This window comes from Brienomyrus brachyistius, chromosome 21 (genome assembly GCF_023856365.1).
Source record: "Brienomyrus brachyistius isolate T26 chromosome 21, BBRACH_0.4, whole genome shotgun sequence".
NCBI classification, from domain to species: domain Eukaryota; kingdom Metazoa; phylum Chordata; class Actinopteri; order Osteoglossiformes; family Mormyridae; genus Brienomyrus; species Brienomyrus brachyistius.
Window position 1 is genome coordinate 2498176 of NC_064553.1, and position 14177 is coordinate 2512352.

Here is a 14177-nt window from a genome sequence, read left to right on the forward strand (position 1 = left end):
GAGAGCCGCAGCCGCGCGGTCAGAGAGCCGCGGCCGCTCGGTCAGAGAGCCGCGGCCGCGTGGTCAGAGAGGCGCGGCCGCTCGGTCAGAGAGCCGCGGCCGCGCGGTCAGAGAGCCGCGGCCGCTCGGTCAGAGAGCCGCGGCCGCTCGGTCAGAGAGCCGCGGCCGCGCGGTCAGAGAGCCGCGGCCGCTCGGTCAGAGAGCCGCGGCCGCGCGGTCAGAGAGCCGCGGCCGCGCGGTCAGAGAGCCGCGGCCGCGCGGTCAGAGAGCCGCGGCCATGCGGTCAGAGAGCCGCGGCCATGCGGTCAGAGAGCCGCAGCCATGCGGTCAGAGAGCTGCAGCCCCTCGGTCAAAGAGCCACAGGTTGCTGACTCCTTTGCTAAGGGGATTAGCATTGTGCCCTAGTGGGTTCATTTAATTAGGAGCAAAGGTGTAAGAAGTGTCCTGCCATGACTAATGGATGACTGGTAATGGCCGCACAGCTCTCCTTGCTGACCGCAGCAGTTCTCTGGTGGTGAGAAATGTTTCAGCCTCTTTCATCCTTTTAAATGAGGCCCCTGTGACATCCAAGTGCGAGACCTCGCTCCTGCCTGTAGCCTCGCTGCTGACGCCCCCGGGATTCAGGCTCCGGTTCGGGAGGCCGGCTAGGCTGTTTCACCCCATTTGTGACAGAGCAGAGGTCCTTTGGCTCGATGTGAGCCGGGGCGACCCGTGTGGGTCAAGGTTCTGCGTTCTCTTGGCTGCTGAGAGCCGGGGGCTTAAATTGCGCTGAAACTGAATATCTGTCCCAGCGTCGGACACAATGGAGGATTTAATTTGCTCCATTGCCCTCTGTACTTCTCGTACTTTTCTGCTCCGGTGATGCGGAGTGATAAGAGGCCATTCTCACAGCAAGAACAGACCCTTGCAATCGGGCAGCCCGGTCCCTTGTCATTGTCCCTCAATGAAGCTCAGCTTAAATGTCTCCAGTAACCCTTGCATGAATGAAATAGACATGAATGGGTTAGTTGGTCATTTTCTAAGAGCATCTGCCAACGTTAATGAATGCTAGTCTGAAGAAACACCTCACAGAGGTTAGCAATGAAGCTAAGAGTTGACATTGGTTCTGTGTTGGGTTGGTAGATGTTTACCAAGCTGCCCTGGTTTGATGTCACGCCCCCCCAGATCCTTAACTATCACACGCCTGTTTGCATGAAGATAGATAACATTGTTCTCGCTGCTCCTCCCCTGCATCCTTCTTTTCCTGCCGGAGGCTGCCCCCGGAAGCCTGTGTTGCCCCGTTCTGGAGTCTTTTCTCTGCCCCCTTTACCCCCCCCCCATGTGGCAGCAGGCCGAGGGGGGGCCTCCCATGTAAACATCCATAAGAGATCAGATTGAGGCCAGAGACCGTGCAACAAGAAAGAAAGGTGGAGAATAGAGATGCATGCTATCTTGGGGGGAGCAGCTGGCTCCCAGCCTGAGAACCATGATGCTTAGCGATAATGCAGAATCTAAAATCCGTTTGGGCCGTAATGACATAAAGAAAACAAAACCAGACGTCGTTACATTGGGGGTAAAACATACATAAATCCATAATATGTAAGCATCACGTTGGGGAACAGCTGAGAAAGTCTGTGGTGGAATCTCTTAAAGTGGTGAAATTTCGACATAATGCGTAATCTCCACGATCATTTATCTCAATGGCACAGATTTCCTCATTCGGCCGGGGTCTTATCGGCCGCTAGTCGTCCACCCCTGAGTGGTGTAGGGAGATCGCTGACTTGGGCAGTGACCCCACACAGCGGTGGTGAGTCGCTTCTGGCGTCACTCCCTGTTACTCACCACGCACCAGTTGTGTTTTTAGCCCGAGGAAATATCCGTCAGTGTGTTAGAATCTAAACTTTACCCATCAGCTACGTGCGAAACATGCTGTCCAGGCTTGTCACGGACGCCCATGTGCCACTTCGCTTTTTTCCGCCTTCCGATTGTGATTGAAAAGTCTTCGGTTTCCGTAAAAGAATCCCGCCATTATACATGATCAGTTGTGCGGGTGTCTCAAATTCCTAAGCGCTGAAAGTCAAACTTTAAGCTGGACTAATTCAATACGCGAGTGGGGGGGCGGGGGAGGCTCTGATTTCCTCACAGGAATTAGTCATTAATTGCCTTTATAGTTCAGATAAAGTGTTTAAAGAAAGTTTCAGATCTCATCACTATAAATGGAAAGTGTGTTTTCTCCTGGCTTCAGACCTTTACGTGATACTCTGGGCAGATGTTAACCGCTAAACAGTGGAAATGGTATCTCAGAGACGCCATGCGTCAGACCGAATGACCATCATGTAATATGCCTGACACGCAGCAGGAAGCCTGCGCTGGTGTGCTCTTACTCATCGAGCTGTCGAACACTGAACATCCACATGCACGTTTGAATGACTTAGGCAGCCTATGCACTCACCTGAAGTCAGATCCTACCAGTTCATTTCATAATATACAGATATGAGCCACTTATTTCATGTACAAATTTTAGTTTTAACAAACTAGCTTTAACAGTCTGTTGAAGCCAGGAGTTATAATTTTGCTTTCTTCATGTTTGAGGAATAATCTGCGTTTTGCTAAACAGCGGTAAGTAATTGCCTTATATAAATGATAATTGGCTCTTACTGATTTGGATGATTATAAAGGTTGAATTTTTGGATACTTGTACCTGTTTTTCAGCATAGTGAGCTCAGTGAATTATTGACCAAACGGTCATATAAATGCTTGCTTGTGTACCAAAAAAGGAGAAGTGGACCTGTTAATTGTAAAATCGTGCTGTTTTAATGAGGATTCAATCAGAATGTTCTCTGTAGATATTCGACGCGCCAAGTATGATTTCTTGCAAATAAAGCATTTATTGTCTGTCTCTGTTTTTGCCAGTTTTGCTTTCTGGCATTTGCTGGGATTCAGTCCAAAACCGAATTCTACAGGTGTTGCATCATATTAAGAAACTAGCGCTTGATTGCCTGTTTTATTGAAGAATGTGTGGCAGAGAGCATGTAAGAAAGGTGACCTGGATTGTTTCCTCTTAGGCCCGAACATTCATCATCTGTAATGAGCATTTTTGTTCAGTCACCATTGTTCATTATTTTATCTTGATTCATCATTTGTTTGATTTGGTGAAATGGAATCCCACTCGTAGAAGCAGATTATTGCGTTGAACTGAGTTGGACGTCCCACTGCGGGGTCCCCTGAAGGACAACATCGGTCTTCTCATGCTTGGTCATGCTTGCTAGAGTTCTGTTTTTTACGCTGGGGATATCACGTGCTGAGACGAACTGTAAGCAGGCACAGTTAAACACACTGCGAGGAGTTGAACACACTGCGAGGAGTTTAACACTCTGCGAGGAGTTGAACACTCTGTGAGGAATTAAATACACTGCAAGGAGTTGGACACTGTGCGACGAGTTGAACACACTGCGAGGAGTTGAACACACTGCGAGGAGTTAAACACACTGCGAGGAATTAAATACACTGCAAGGAGTTGGACACTGTGCGACGAGTTGAACACACTGCGAGGAGTAAAACACTCTGCGAGGAGTTTAACACTCTGCGAGGAGTTGAACACTCTGTGAGGAATTAAATACACTGCAAGGAGTTGGACACTGTGCGACGAGTTGAACACACTGCGAGGAGTTAAACACGCTGCACTTTGTCAGCTGCGGGTCACAGATAAGATGCTGCACTCAGCTGTTTAAGGACCTCCATGTCTCTGCACCCTGTACCTGCACTTGACTCTTGATGGGCCAAGAAGAGGACCTTGATGATTGTCGATCTGTTAGCCTTGGAAGCCAAAACACTGAAGGAACATGAGGGTCAAACGGCCTCTGATCTCTGCGCTGAAGCCTTTTCTATATTCTCCAAAGGTTCTTGGTTTTTATTTGTGCCCGTGGCCGTCCGTGTGCCGTCCGTGTGCCGTCCGTGTGCCGTCCGTGTGCCGTCTGTGTGCCGTCCACTTAAACTAAACCAGCTAATTCCCACCATGAAGAAATTTCCTGGGTTTCACTTCTTGCTCTTTGGCTTCCTAAGAACTTATGAAACTTGACCCCTCTTGGTGCTTCGGGCCTGTGTGGTCCTGGGCTTGCTCGCCCGCTCACCCGTCTGTGTCGTCCTCTGCAGGCGGGCCAGTTTGGGTGCTACGGTCTCGGCTGGTCAGTCCTCAGGCGTGGAGGCTCAGCCCGGAGATTAGACACCACCCATAAAACTGAGGGACATGCCAAAGCCTAAAACATTTGACAGCTGGCACTCAGCGGTCAGGATCCTGTGGCTCTCATTGGCTCCCACCTGACCATGGATGGCAGATGCGGCCCGTATTCTCTTATCCCCCCCCCACCTAGAGTGGCTGTTCTAAAGCCACTCCCACCCCAGTGGCAACCCTGGGATTGGCTGTCTGCTGATGACAAGCCCCTGTGTCAAAGTAAATTTTCTTGCACACATAAACAGTTGGAGGATGAGTGACCAAATGGCTGCACTGGAAACTGAGAAGCCTTATAAAGTTGCAGCTTGGAGATGCTCAGCCTCCTCCAGGAATGCCGAAGAAGCGGATTTCGTTCAGAGGATGCCGGGAGGAATGGGTGACCCACAGAGCTCTGGACATTATTTTTGCTGAACTGTTGAGTTAACCCGTTGTGATTTGATTTATGTAGCGTTCTGCTTGCCTGCTCCTGGCTTTTACTGAGACTCCTACAGTGTAGAATATCTGGTGTCTGGTGTCTGGCTGTGAAGTGATTTCAGACCCCACGTCATCACTGGTCAGCACTGGTATTCCACTGTGACTGATGACCCGGTACCTCTGTTTTGCACTCTTCTGCTGTGCTAACACCCATCTGGGCCGCATGTCAGCAAGCAGCTTCCGCAAGTTGCTCAGAGGTGAGTCTGTTGGCTCTTCCAGTTGGACGGGACGTGAAGGAATCACGAGGCCCTGGTATCTGCCCAGGTGTTCAGTGGAGAGGCGGGATCTTCTTCATTGATGTTAGTCACATTGCCTCAGTTGAAGGGAGCATGCTGGCCCTTTAAGAGAGCTTCACAGAAATCCATCTTGTCCTGCTTTATGAGGGTTTTCCTTTGTTTATTTTGGACGGGAATCTTAGACAACTTGTTTTCCAAGTCAGCGAGTGGTCCGTCAGTAATCCCAGGGTGTTTTTTAAATTTTCTTCTTTTTTCATCCATGCCGAACTTCTCCTCTAAAACATCACCCAGCCGGACGTAAGAGGAAGTTGCTTGTTGGCCGGGACGTGCGTCGCGTCCTGCGGTCTGCAGCGTGTGCCGTCCAGGCCCACCGTCGTTCGTGACGCGCCGTTCTCCGCACCGCCTTCACTTGGCCTCTCCACATCCTGGAAAACTGTCTGCTGAGGTTCGCTTTCTGTACCAAATGTGCAGCTTAAAGCGTAAAATGAATGTTAAATTTAAAGCGGAGAACAGGCCCTGCTGTAAGCTGAGTCCGGGAACGGCTTCCTGCAGCTTTTGGGAGTCATGGGCGATTTTCTCTGATGAACTCATGCAAATCGTTACCTTCACGCATCCCAAGTTGCGTCTTGACGCCGATAACGGTTTTCTTTGGTCACCGAGTCTCTGGAGGTGTCGGCAGGCATGCGGGCTGCAAAAGTGCTGAATTTAAAAGCAGACCTTCGGCTTCAGGAGAGGCTGCTGACGTTCCTGAAGCTCTTGGGGACGTATCCATTCCTTCTTGAGACCTTCCAGGTTTCTGGTTTCCGCATAGCGATTTCTCCTGTCCTATGAGGTCACAGGCTTACCAGACTCCCCAGCTACAAACAGCGCCAGCCATCTTAATGTCCTGTCCTGGCATGACCTCATCTTGGACAGTGAAGGACATGGTATTTCATGTTGGATGGTGTAGATGGAGTGAAGGAGAGGGTGTGGGGGGGCTCTGGTCCTTCTCGCCATGGCCATGCATGCTGCCCCACCCAGGCCGGTCTTGGTTTGTCTCTGCCTGCCTTTGCAGCCTGATCTCCAGCATGTCTTCCCTGCTCCCTAGCCCTGGCACCAAGCAGCCTGCACCTCGGCCCGGAAAACCCAGCGAGCAGCTCCATCCAAGGACCACAATCTATGCAGACTTTTTATTTTCCGAGCTTCATGCAAGAAACGACTGGGGAGGAAAACTGCCAGAGTTATGATTCCCATTATTTTCCTCCGATGGAAAGTCAGGATTCTGCACTCAGACGAAGCTCTGCACCCATAAAAGAGAACAGCGCCGGTGTTAATTTTTTAACAAGCTCAAAACAGGATTCCTGGACCTGCCTTTGAAATTCCTGGAGTTAATAAATTTCATGCTGCAGTAACTGAATAACAGCCCAAGCATATTGCACCTCAGCTAAAGGTTGCAGGGCTGGGAAGAGGTCAGTGCACTGAAGTACAGTGCAGTCGGTGTAATTCGTCACCATGTGAGCGCTTGTGAGACGGGTGCTTTGGTTACGGTGCACCCCCACTTCGCGAGGTCCCCCGGCTGGATCGCTATGCCTGGTTAAGCACTGAGGGATGTGCAGAGCTGTGCGTTTGTGCCCTGGGTGGCTTTGGGCGTTCAGTGCGGGAGACCGCTAGAGGAAGGTCTCCCTGTCAGAGACGTCCACCTGTTTGATCATTAAGCTCCCGACGCAGTACCAGTCGGGCCTGACGACGGCTCCGCGAGTGGGTGGGGTCACAGGCCAGCTCGGTAAACACCGGTGCTCATGAATGAGCCAGGAGATTGGAGCACAAAGAGGTCATTCTGTACTGGTATCTGATAAGAGAATTATAGAGCGGATCGTGTGTGAGGTGGGGGTCAACACTGCTTGTTTTCCAGATAAGCGGCTGGATTTTGGCGTGGCTTGCAGTTCAAACGCACAGTGCGCCATTAATGGGAATCCAAGCTGGTAAAACAGGGCCACTCAAAGATGGCCGCCCTCAGGTCCAGGCCGGCCTGAACCGTCCTCACCTACCGATTAAACTCAGCCTTCTCAGTCTAAGGTGTTTTTCACTCCGTGATGTGACCTCATCTTTTTCTGTGTCACTCTGCCAAGTGCTCTAGCTCGGCCTGGCGCTTATATCCACAGAATATTCCAGTAAGAATGTGGCTCTAGGTGGCTCTCTGTGTTGCCAGGTAACCAGTGTGGCGGTCTGTTGTACGGGGATGAGGGTTACGGGCCAGGCCTCAGGACCGAGATCCTATACAGAGCCACGGCGTTCTGTGTTTTTGTGGAATCGCAAATTCCGAAGTTGTTTGTTCTCTGAGAAGCCGCTGTCCACCCCCCTGCACTGCAGATCACCCCCCTGCACTGCAGATCAGGCCAGCTGGGGGCAGGAGTAACGGAAATGAGATCTGCTGAAGCAGCGTGATGCTTTCATTTTATCAAGCTAAACATATTATCCTTCCCCCCCCCCCCTGCCATTTTCTGCTGACGGAGGATGTTATAGAATAACAGTGTTCTGGTGAGTGACTGTATTTTTACCCCCGTGTTGAGAGTTAGGCCAAAGGGGCGAGGGCCTGGTGTGGCCGAGTCCCGCCCTCTGCATACGATTTGGAGGAACAAGTGGGGCAAACAAGAGGCCAGACTGCTCTGTTTAATGTCCCGCGTGGACCCCCTTTATCTACGCTGGAGCCCCTTTGGAGGAGAATCAAAAGTTGTGATGGCATCAGACTATTTTATCAGGGTGGGGTCCTCAGACATTTGCAGCTCAGGAGAAGAAGTCGTCCAGCCTGCTGGACCAAGAGGCGAATGTTTCCCTGAGGGTCGGCAAAGGGCCCCGAGGGTCAGCAAAGGGCCCCTGAGGGTCGGCAAAGGGCCCCGAGGGTCGGCAAAGGGCCCCGAGGGTCAGCAAAGGGCCCCTGAGGGTCGGCAAAGGGCCCCTGAGGGTCGGCAAAGGGCTCTGTCCCCATACACCTCTTCCACCGGAGCCAGGACACGCTATTGGCTCTGCTGGCTCGTCTTCCCAGCCCGCTTCACCACTGGTGACTTTGAGGGCCAAACATTCTCTGACGTCTTCTGCACGTCAGCAGGAAGTGACTTCGGTAATTAATTAAGCAGGTGATGCCGGATGGACATTCGACCCCACGCCCTTCTGGGGTGACAGCGGCACGATGGAGACCCATGTGGGTCTGGTCCTGTCAGCAGTGCTTCTGTCGCATCGTGGGATGAGGTGCTTAATCCCAGGATGGCATTTGCATGCTGAAAGAGTTGGAAGTTTGCACTGCACTCCAGCTCTGAGCCCTCCAGTGTCGCTCATTAGCAGATTGTTTCCCTGAGTACGGAGGAATGTGGACATGTGCTCTCACCATGAAGGCTGTCAGTTACGAGGTCGCCTCTAGCGCCCCCTAATACTAAAAACGTAAGAAGCTGACCTGGCACCAGCAAAACATCCGACCGCATAAATGTGTGAAAACTGTAAAAATGTCCAGTAAAAGACAGCCTGCGTCCAAGTGGGCCATGAAGCCCCCCCCCCCCTGTGTTATCTCCCAGTGCTTTTATGTTCTGCCACCGACTGGAGACAGACTGATTTCCATCAGAGTGAAGCAGAGAGGCTCCAGGTGCAGATGCGGATCGCCGGGGGGCGGGATAGAGCCACCATCGGCTTTTTTACTTGTGCCCATCGCATCGGCGGCCCACCCTCACCCTGGCCCCTCCCCCTCCCCAGAGAGCATGCTCCATTCTTCATCCTCAATGACCTGTAAAAAACCAAGATGTGCATAAAGAGGTTGTTTACCTCCCCCACACACAGAGGAACACACACACTCACACACAGACACACCAACGTACACAAACTCTCTCACTTTTTTCTCTGCCTGTATGTATGTCTGTCTCTCTCTCTTTCTCTCTCTCACACTCTTTCTATTTCACTCTGTCTCACTCTCTCTGTCTCTCTCTCTCTCTATCACACTCTTTCTCTTTCACTCTCTCTCACTCTCTCTGTCTCTCTCTCTCTCTATCACACTCTTTCTCTTTCACTCTCTCTGATTCTCTCTCACTATTGCTATGTCTCTTAGATTCTCTCTCTCTCAGTCCGTCTTCCTCACTCTTTCTCCCTTACTTTCACTCTCTCTGTCTCTCTTTTTCTCTCTCTCTCCCCTCTTTTTCTTGTGCTTCCTCTCATTATCTCTCTCTCCCTTGTTGGCCTCTCCTGCTTTTTCTCTCCCTCACTCTCTTTCTCTCTCTCACTCTGTCTCTCTCGATCTCTCACTTTCTCTTTGTGTCTCTCTTTTGCACTCTGCCTCACTCTCTTGCTCTCCTTTTCTCTCTCACACTCTCTCCCTCACTTTTTCCCATTTTTCTCGCTGTCTTGTTCTTTCTTGCTCTCTTTCTTGCTCTCACTCGTTCTCTCTCCTCCCACTTTCTCACCCTCTTTCCCTACCTCCCTCTCGCTCCCTCTGTCTCTTTTGTGTAGTTATAAAGCACCGATAAGTCACTGACCAGGGCAGTGACCCCCCTTGGGGGCAGAAGCCCCGCAGCCCAAATGATAATGGGCCAATCGCACGCCTGCATTCATTTCGCCAGGTCGCAGTGTCTGGAAGCCCCATGATTGTCCTTTATTTCTGCCTGACTTCTTCCAGACCTTCAGACCTCCTCGTCTTGGAGTATTTTCTGTTATGGAGGGTCTGCCTCTGTGTACCTCAGAGATCCATGTGCCCTCACGGGTGACCAAGGCTGCTTCCTTGTCAGCAGAATCGGACCTGAACAGCAGGGTGTGATACTTCTGTCCAGGGCATGTGGAGGCATGTGTAGATTCCTTCTGGGGGGGGGGGGGTTGTCATTTATAGCAATGACAATTTGGGAGGATTTATAGTACATATTTTGTCCAATCACCGTTGCTTCTGCAGTCATGTGAGAAGCCAGTGGCGGCCATGTTTGCCAGAGATCACTTTCTGAGAGAGGGGCCTGTCATGTTAGCAGGACTCCCTGCGTAATGAGACGCGTATTTGGTCTGTCAACAGAGGAAACACCGTTTTCCTTCAGTCGGGGTCACACTTGCAGGCAGGGCTGCCATGCACAGCTGCGGTAACAGCTTCTGTGCATTTCTCCGCTGCCTCCAAGGCCTTGATTAATCACCTACTGACTGGAGCGGCTCGGATCTTTTTCACACTTTTCAGTGAATTTAAGTAGTCAGTGAATTTTCAGTAAGCTGCTTGCAATTTTTTTCTCCAGTGCGGGGAGTGACATCATGCCTGATTGTGACATCACACTGTGACATCACACTGTGACATCACAGCATCTGATTTCAGAGCCACAAGATTCCTTTAATGCCCAAAGAGTCCTGTACCTCCTGCGAGGGATTCTGTCACTGTGGCTGCATTGCATGGTGGAAATCGGGGATCAGGAGGTAGCTGAAGGATCCTGAGTGTCCGTAACGTTTTCCCAAGGTCCATGGAGGCGATATACACCCCCGACCTTCCGAAGGCGTGGGCCAAGGAATGCTCGCCTGAACGGCCACTCTGCTGGGCCGACAGCAGCTGTCTCTATGCGTGGAGTTCGGGTTTCTCAGTAACACGATCCATCCCGACAAGCGTCCGCCCCGCTGCCATCAACAATTCGCTGTAGTGGACCCCGCTGCTCTGACGCCGTTAAACTCCTGGCCATAAATCGGCTCTTTGCGGCCCTCCACGCTCCTGCTCCGCCATCCCACAGACCCCAGGATCTTTGCTGCTGACGTGGAGTCGCGCGCCGGCATGAGGCCACGCCGGCCCCGACCACTCGCCTGAATGCCGCGGATGGCCCCTGCAGCTTGTTTATGTATCTTGGTTGCCGTGGTGACCGCTGGGCCTCCATGGTGCCTCCTGGGACCCAGGTTCTGAAGCCCGGTGTGGGGGGAGGAGGTGCAGAGGCCCGGGCTATTCGCCGCTACTCAGTCCCCTCTAAAAAAAGGTGTTTACGCTTGTGCTGCGAAATTCATGCTTTTGGAATGATTTGTGTCCGATTGTGAAATTCCACAACTTTTACAAGCTCGAGTTACTCGCCATGACTCCCTCTCCCTCTCCCCCTGTCTGGTTTTATTGCCCTTGTTTAATCTGGAATGCCTCTCCGCACTTGAAGCCTGGCCAGAGTGAGCAGGCACTCTTTTGCTCCAGAGGCTGGCTGCCCGCGATCTGCGTGTGTTTTTCTGTTCTGGGGGCGTGGCCTGAGCACGATCGCTTCAGCAGATTTAGCTTCTGCTCTCAAAACATTCGGCAGAGAAAAACACTTTTTTTTTAATAAACCAATGAAACGGGCAGTCTGGGTCTTGAAGTCCTGCCTCTTGCCTTCCTGCCTGCGCCTTTTTGAGTTTTCCATCTCGCGTTTGAATATTCCGCCCATTCCCGAGCTTGAAAGCCCCGGCCGCTAACTCCCGTTGACCTGTGGGTGGTGTCCCGCCCTTTGAAGCTGCCCCCTCCCTCGTATGTCATGTCACTTAATTCCCCAGACCCTCAGGGTGTCTCGGGCACCCTAACCCCCTCCAAGGCCAGTATGTCTGCCCCTGGTCTTGAATGGGCACAAAACCGGTCTGTCTGTGCCCGACAGGCAGGTTTGTATGCAGGGTTTGAGGGGGGGGGGGGTGTGGTTATACCTGGGGATGGGCAGAGTCACACAGGTGGAGAGTTAAAGGGCTTTAGAACATACCATTCTGGGATTATTTCAGGGCCAAAAACATCACCACGGAAACCTTCAGCACATGGGATGTGCCACAGGGGCAGGTCTCCTTCGACCGTGACCGGGGCGTGTTCCTAACAGGCTTCTTACCTGGAAGGTCTGTGTCAGGACTTTGATGTATGACTGGTTCGCTGCATTAGAAGGTACCATCCACATCACGCCCAGACAGTAACTAGCCTTGGATGTTCTCCCCAGGTGTGGAGGGTCCGTACGTCAGATTGATCTCCCTAGTTTGCACATCACACAGATGTGGCCAATGGTTCCTACGCTTTCACCACATTTTGTCCTGGGGTAGTGCTTGAGCGTGGGGTGGGGTGACAGATCTTCTGGGAGGTTCTCCATGTGCTTCTCACGATGTTTTCTTCATGGGTCCACGTCCATAAATGAAAGCAAAATATTATGGAAAGAGCAAAACATAGCAGACCTCTGTCTCCCGGTCCCTGCAGTGGGGATAGTCCCAGCAAACCGTCGTGATTGGGTTACGGGGGGGTCGACGTGAATCGGGATAATTTGACGGGAACCCTGATGGATTGGAGCGGCGGGGGGCAGGTCAGTTCACATACAGGAAGTGCCTAATGCGATTAGCCTGGGAGCCGGGTGAACGTTCGGTCATGGGGGCCGGGCAGACATGGGGTGGGGGGGGGGTGTTTGGCCGCCACCTAGTATCACCCCTGCTGTTCCTCATCTCATCTTATGCCACTTAAGTCAGTCTCCCAGGGGAGGGGTCCTGTGTTTTTCTTCCCAGCCAGCTGACCCCTGAAAAATAAAAACTCAACTCAGAAAGCAGGAAATTATATTTATTGCAGCTGATGGAGCTGCAGCCTGCTTCAGGGAGGGAGTGAGGGTTGGTTTTGGTGTAGATCGAGGTTCACGGAGGGCCGCCTACTTCTTCCAAACCCCCCCCATTTGGGGGTCACCCCCTCACACCTTTCTTTTTGTTTGTTATGCAAGCAGAATCTTGTATAACGATCCGTCGTATTTGTGAAGCTATTGAAATGAGAATAATGTTGCCGTTGAACGGCGCACAGCCTTCTGGGAACACGGCCCGCGGGGCCAGATGAATATGTAACCAATCCTGTCCCCTTGCAGGTGACCCTCCATCTGAAGCCCATACACTCCTTGAAGGTCCACCAGAGGCCCCTGGCCTTTGTGCTGAACTCGCCGCAGCCGGTCCTCTGGAAGCTGGAGATGGAGAAGCTGGTGCCGAGCGTCAGGCGCGTTTTCCACGTGAGTCTGCCCCCCCCAGCCGTTTGCTGGCTCCTGTCTGTCCATCTGTGGCAGTTTCACACAACCGCCAAACTTAATACAGGCATCTAATACAGTAATACTGTAATACAGTACAGTAACATAGTAATCTCTCGCACAAACCCTTACGTCAGTTACATTTTATGTGCCGGATTTACCTTCCAGTATCATTCAGGACATCTTATATCTTATAGCAAAAACCCATAAACCAAATATGTATATACTAGTAATACATACTAAAGAACAAATACTAAATAAATTAGCAGATAAAGTGCACAAGTACATACTGTATATATGTCACCTTTTGTATCAGAGCTTAAATTAACCTCCATGTATTGCGGATATATTTTTGCATAAATTTGGATTTACTTTTGGATTTAAGTCGGCCGGCCTTATGTATGCCGAGAGCTGCCTATAGTATGGTATCGCAATGAAGCACGCATGTCAGTGTGGCAGCTTAAGACAACAGCTGAATGTAACAGCCAAACATATTATTATTATCATGTTCCTGTGTTTGGTCTTGTGCTTGGTGCCGTGTTTGGAGCCATGTTTTGGTGTTTGGTGGTGTGTTTGGTGCTGTGTTTTGGTGTTTGGTAGTGTGTTTTTGTGCGATGGCTTGGTGTTTGTGTTTGGTGCTTGTGTTTGGTGTTTGTGCTTGGTGCTGTTTTGGTGGTGTGTTTTGGTGCTTGTGTTTGGTGCTTGGTGCTGTGTTTTGGTGTTTGGTGGTGTGTTTTGGTGCTTGTGTTTGGTGCTTGTGTTTGGTGCTTGGTGCTGTGTTTTGGTGCTTGGTGGTGTGTTTTGGTGTTTGGTGGTGTGTTTGGTGCTGTGTTTTGGTGCTTGTGTTCGGTGTTGTGTGTGCTTCGTCTGTCCCCTGTAGGACCCTTATTGTGTTCCACAACGTTTTCAGTTTCACATTAAAACACAGCCATGTGCTATTTTCGTTGTCGAGTGATGATTATCAGTTCCCTGAGAAATGGTGCTTAAAATCGAACGGTGACCCGCATCCCATAATACTCTCACTGCTTCAGCTTCAGGGTATAGGGCGACTGCTGTCATTCATTGGCTTTCGCTGCTGTTACTAGGCAATTATGCAATGCAAAAAAAAATATCTAATGACCAGCACTGAAATACTTCGGCTTATTTTGGGGGTGGGAGGTGACCGGACGGCTCACCAAAAAGTTCTGGCGGACACTGTGCAGATCCAAAGCAGGATCACAATGTTAGACATTGACTCAATGCCTTTAAACGAGGCCTTTGGGTCTTAATGCTCTGACTCAGGGTTCCGCAGCGCTGTCCGTAACTCAGCGC

The 14177-nt window shown here is 51.2% G+C and overlaps 1 protein-coding gene across 1 annotated transcript in view; it reads left to right on the plus strand.

The window, feature by feature from the left end:
* The window catches only part of tgfbr3 (transforming growth factor, beta receptor III), a 65679-nt gene that overhangs the window by 21396 nt on the left and 30106 nt on the right, over positions 1 to 14177 (plus strand). Inside the window, exon 4 of the mRNA XM_048989067.1 lies at positions 12714 to 12851. Within this exon, the coding sequence (XP_048845024.1) occupies positions 12714 to 12851 (138 nt within the window). The remainder of the gene's footprint in view (positions 1 to 12713; positions 12852 to 14177) is intronic.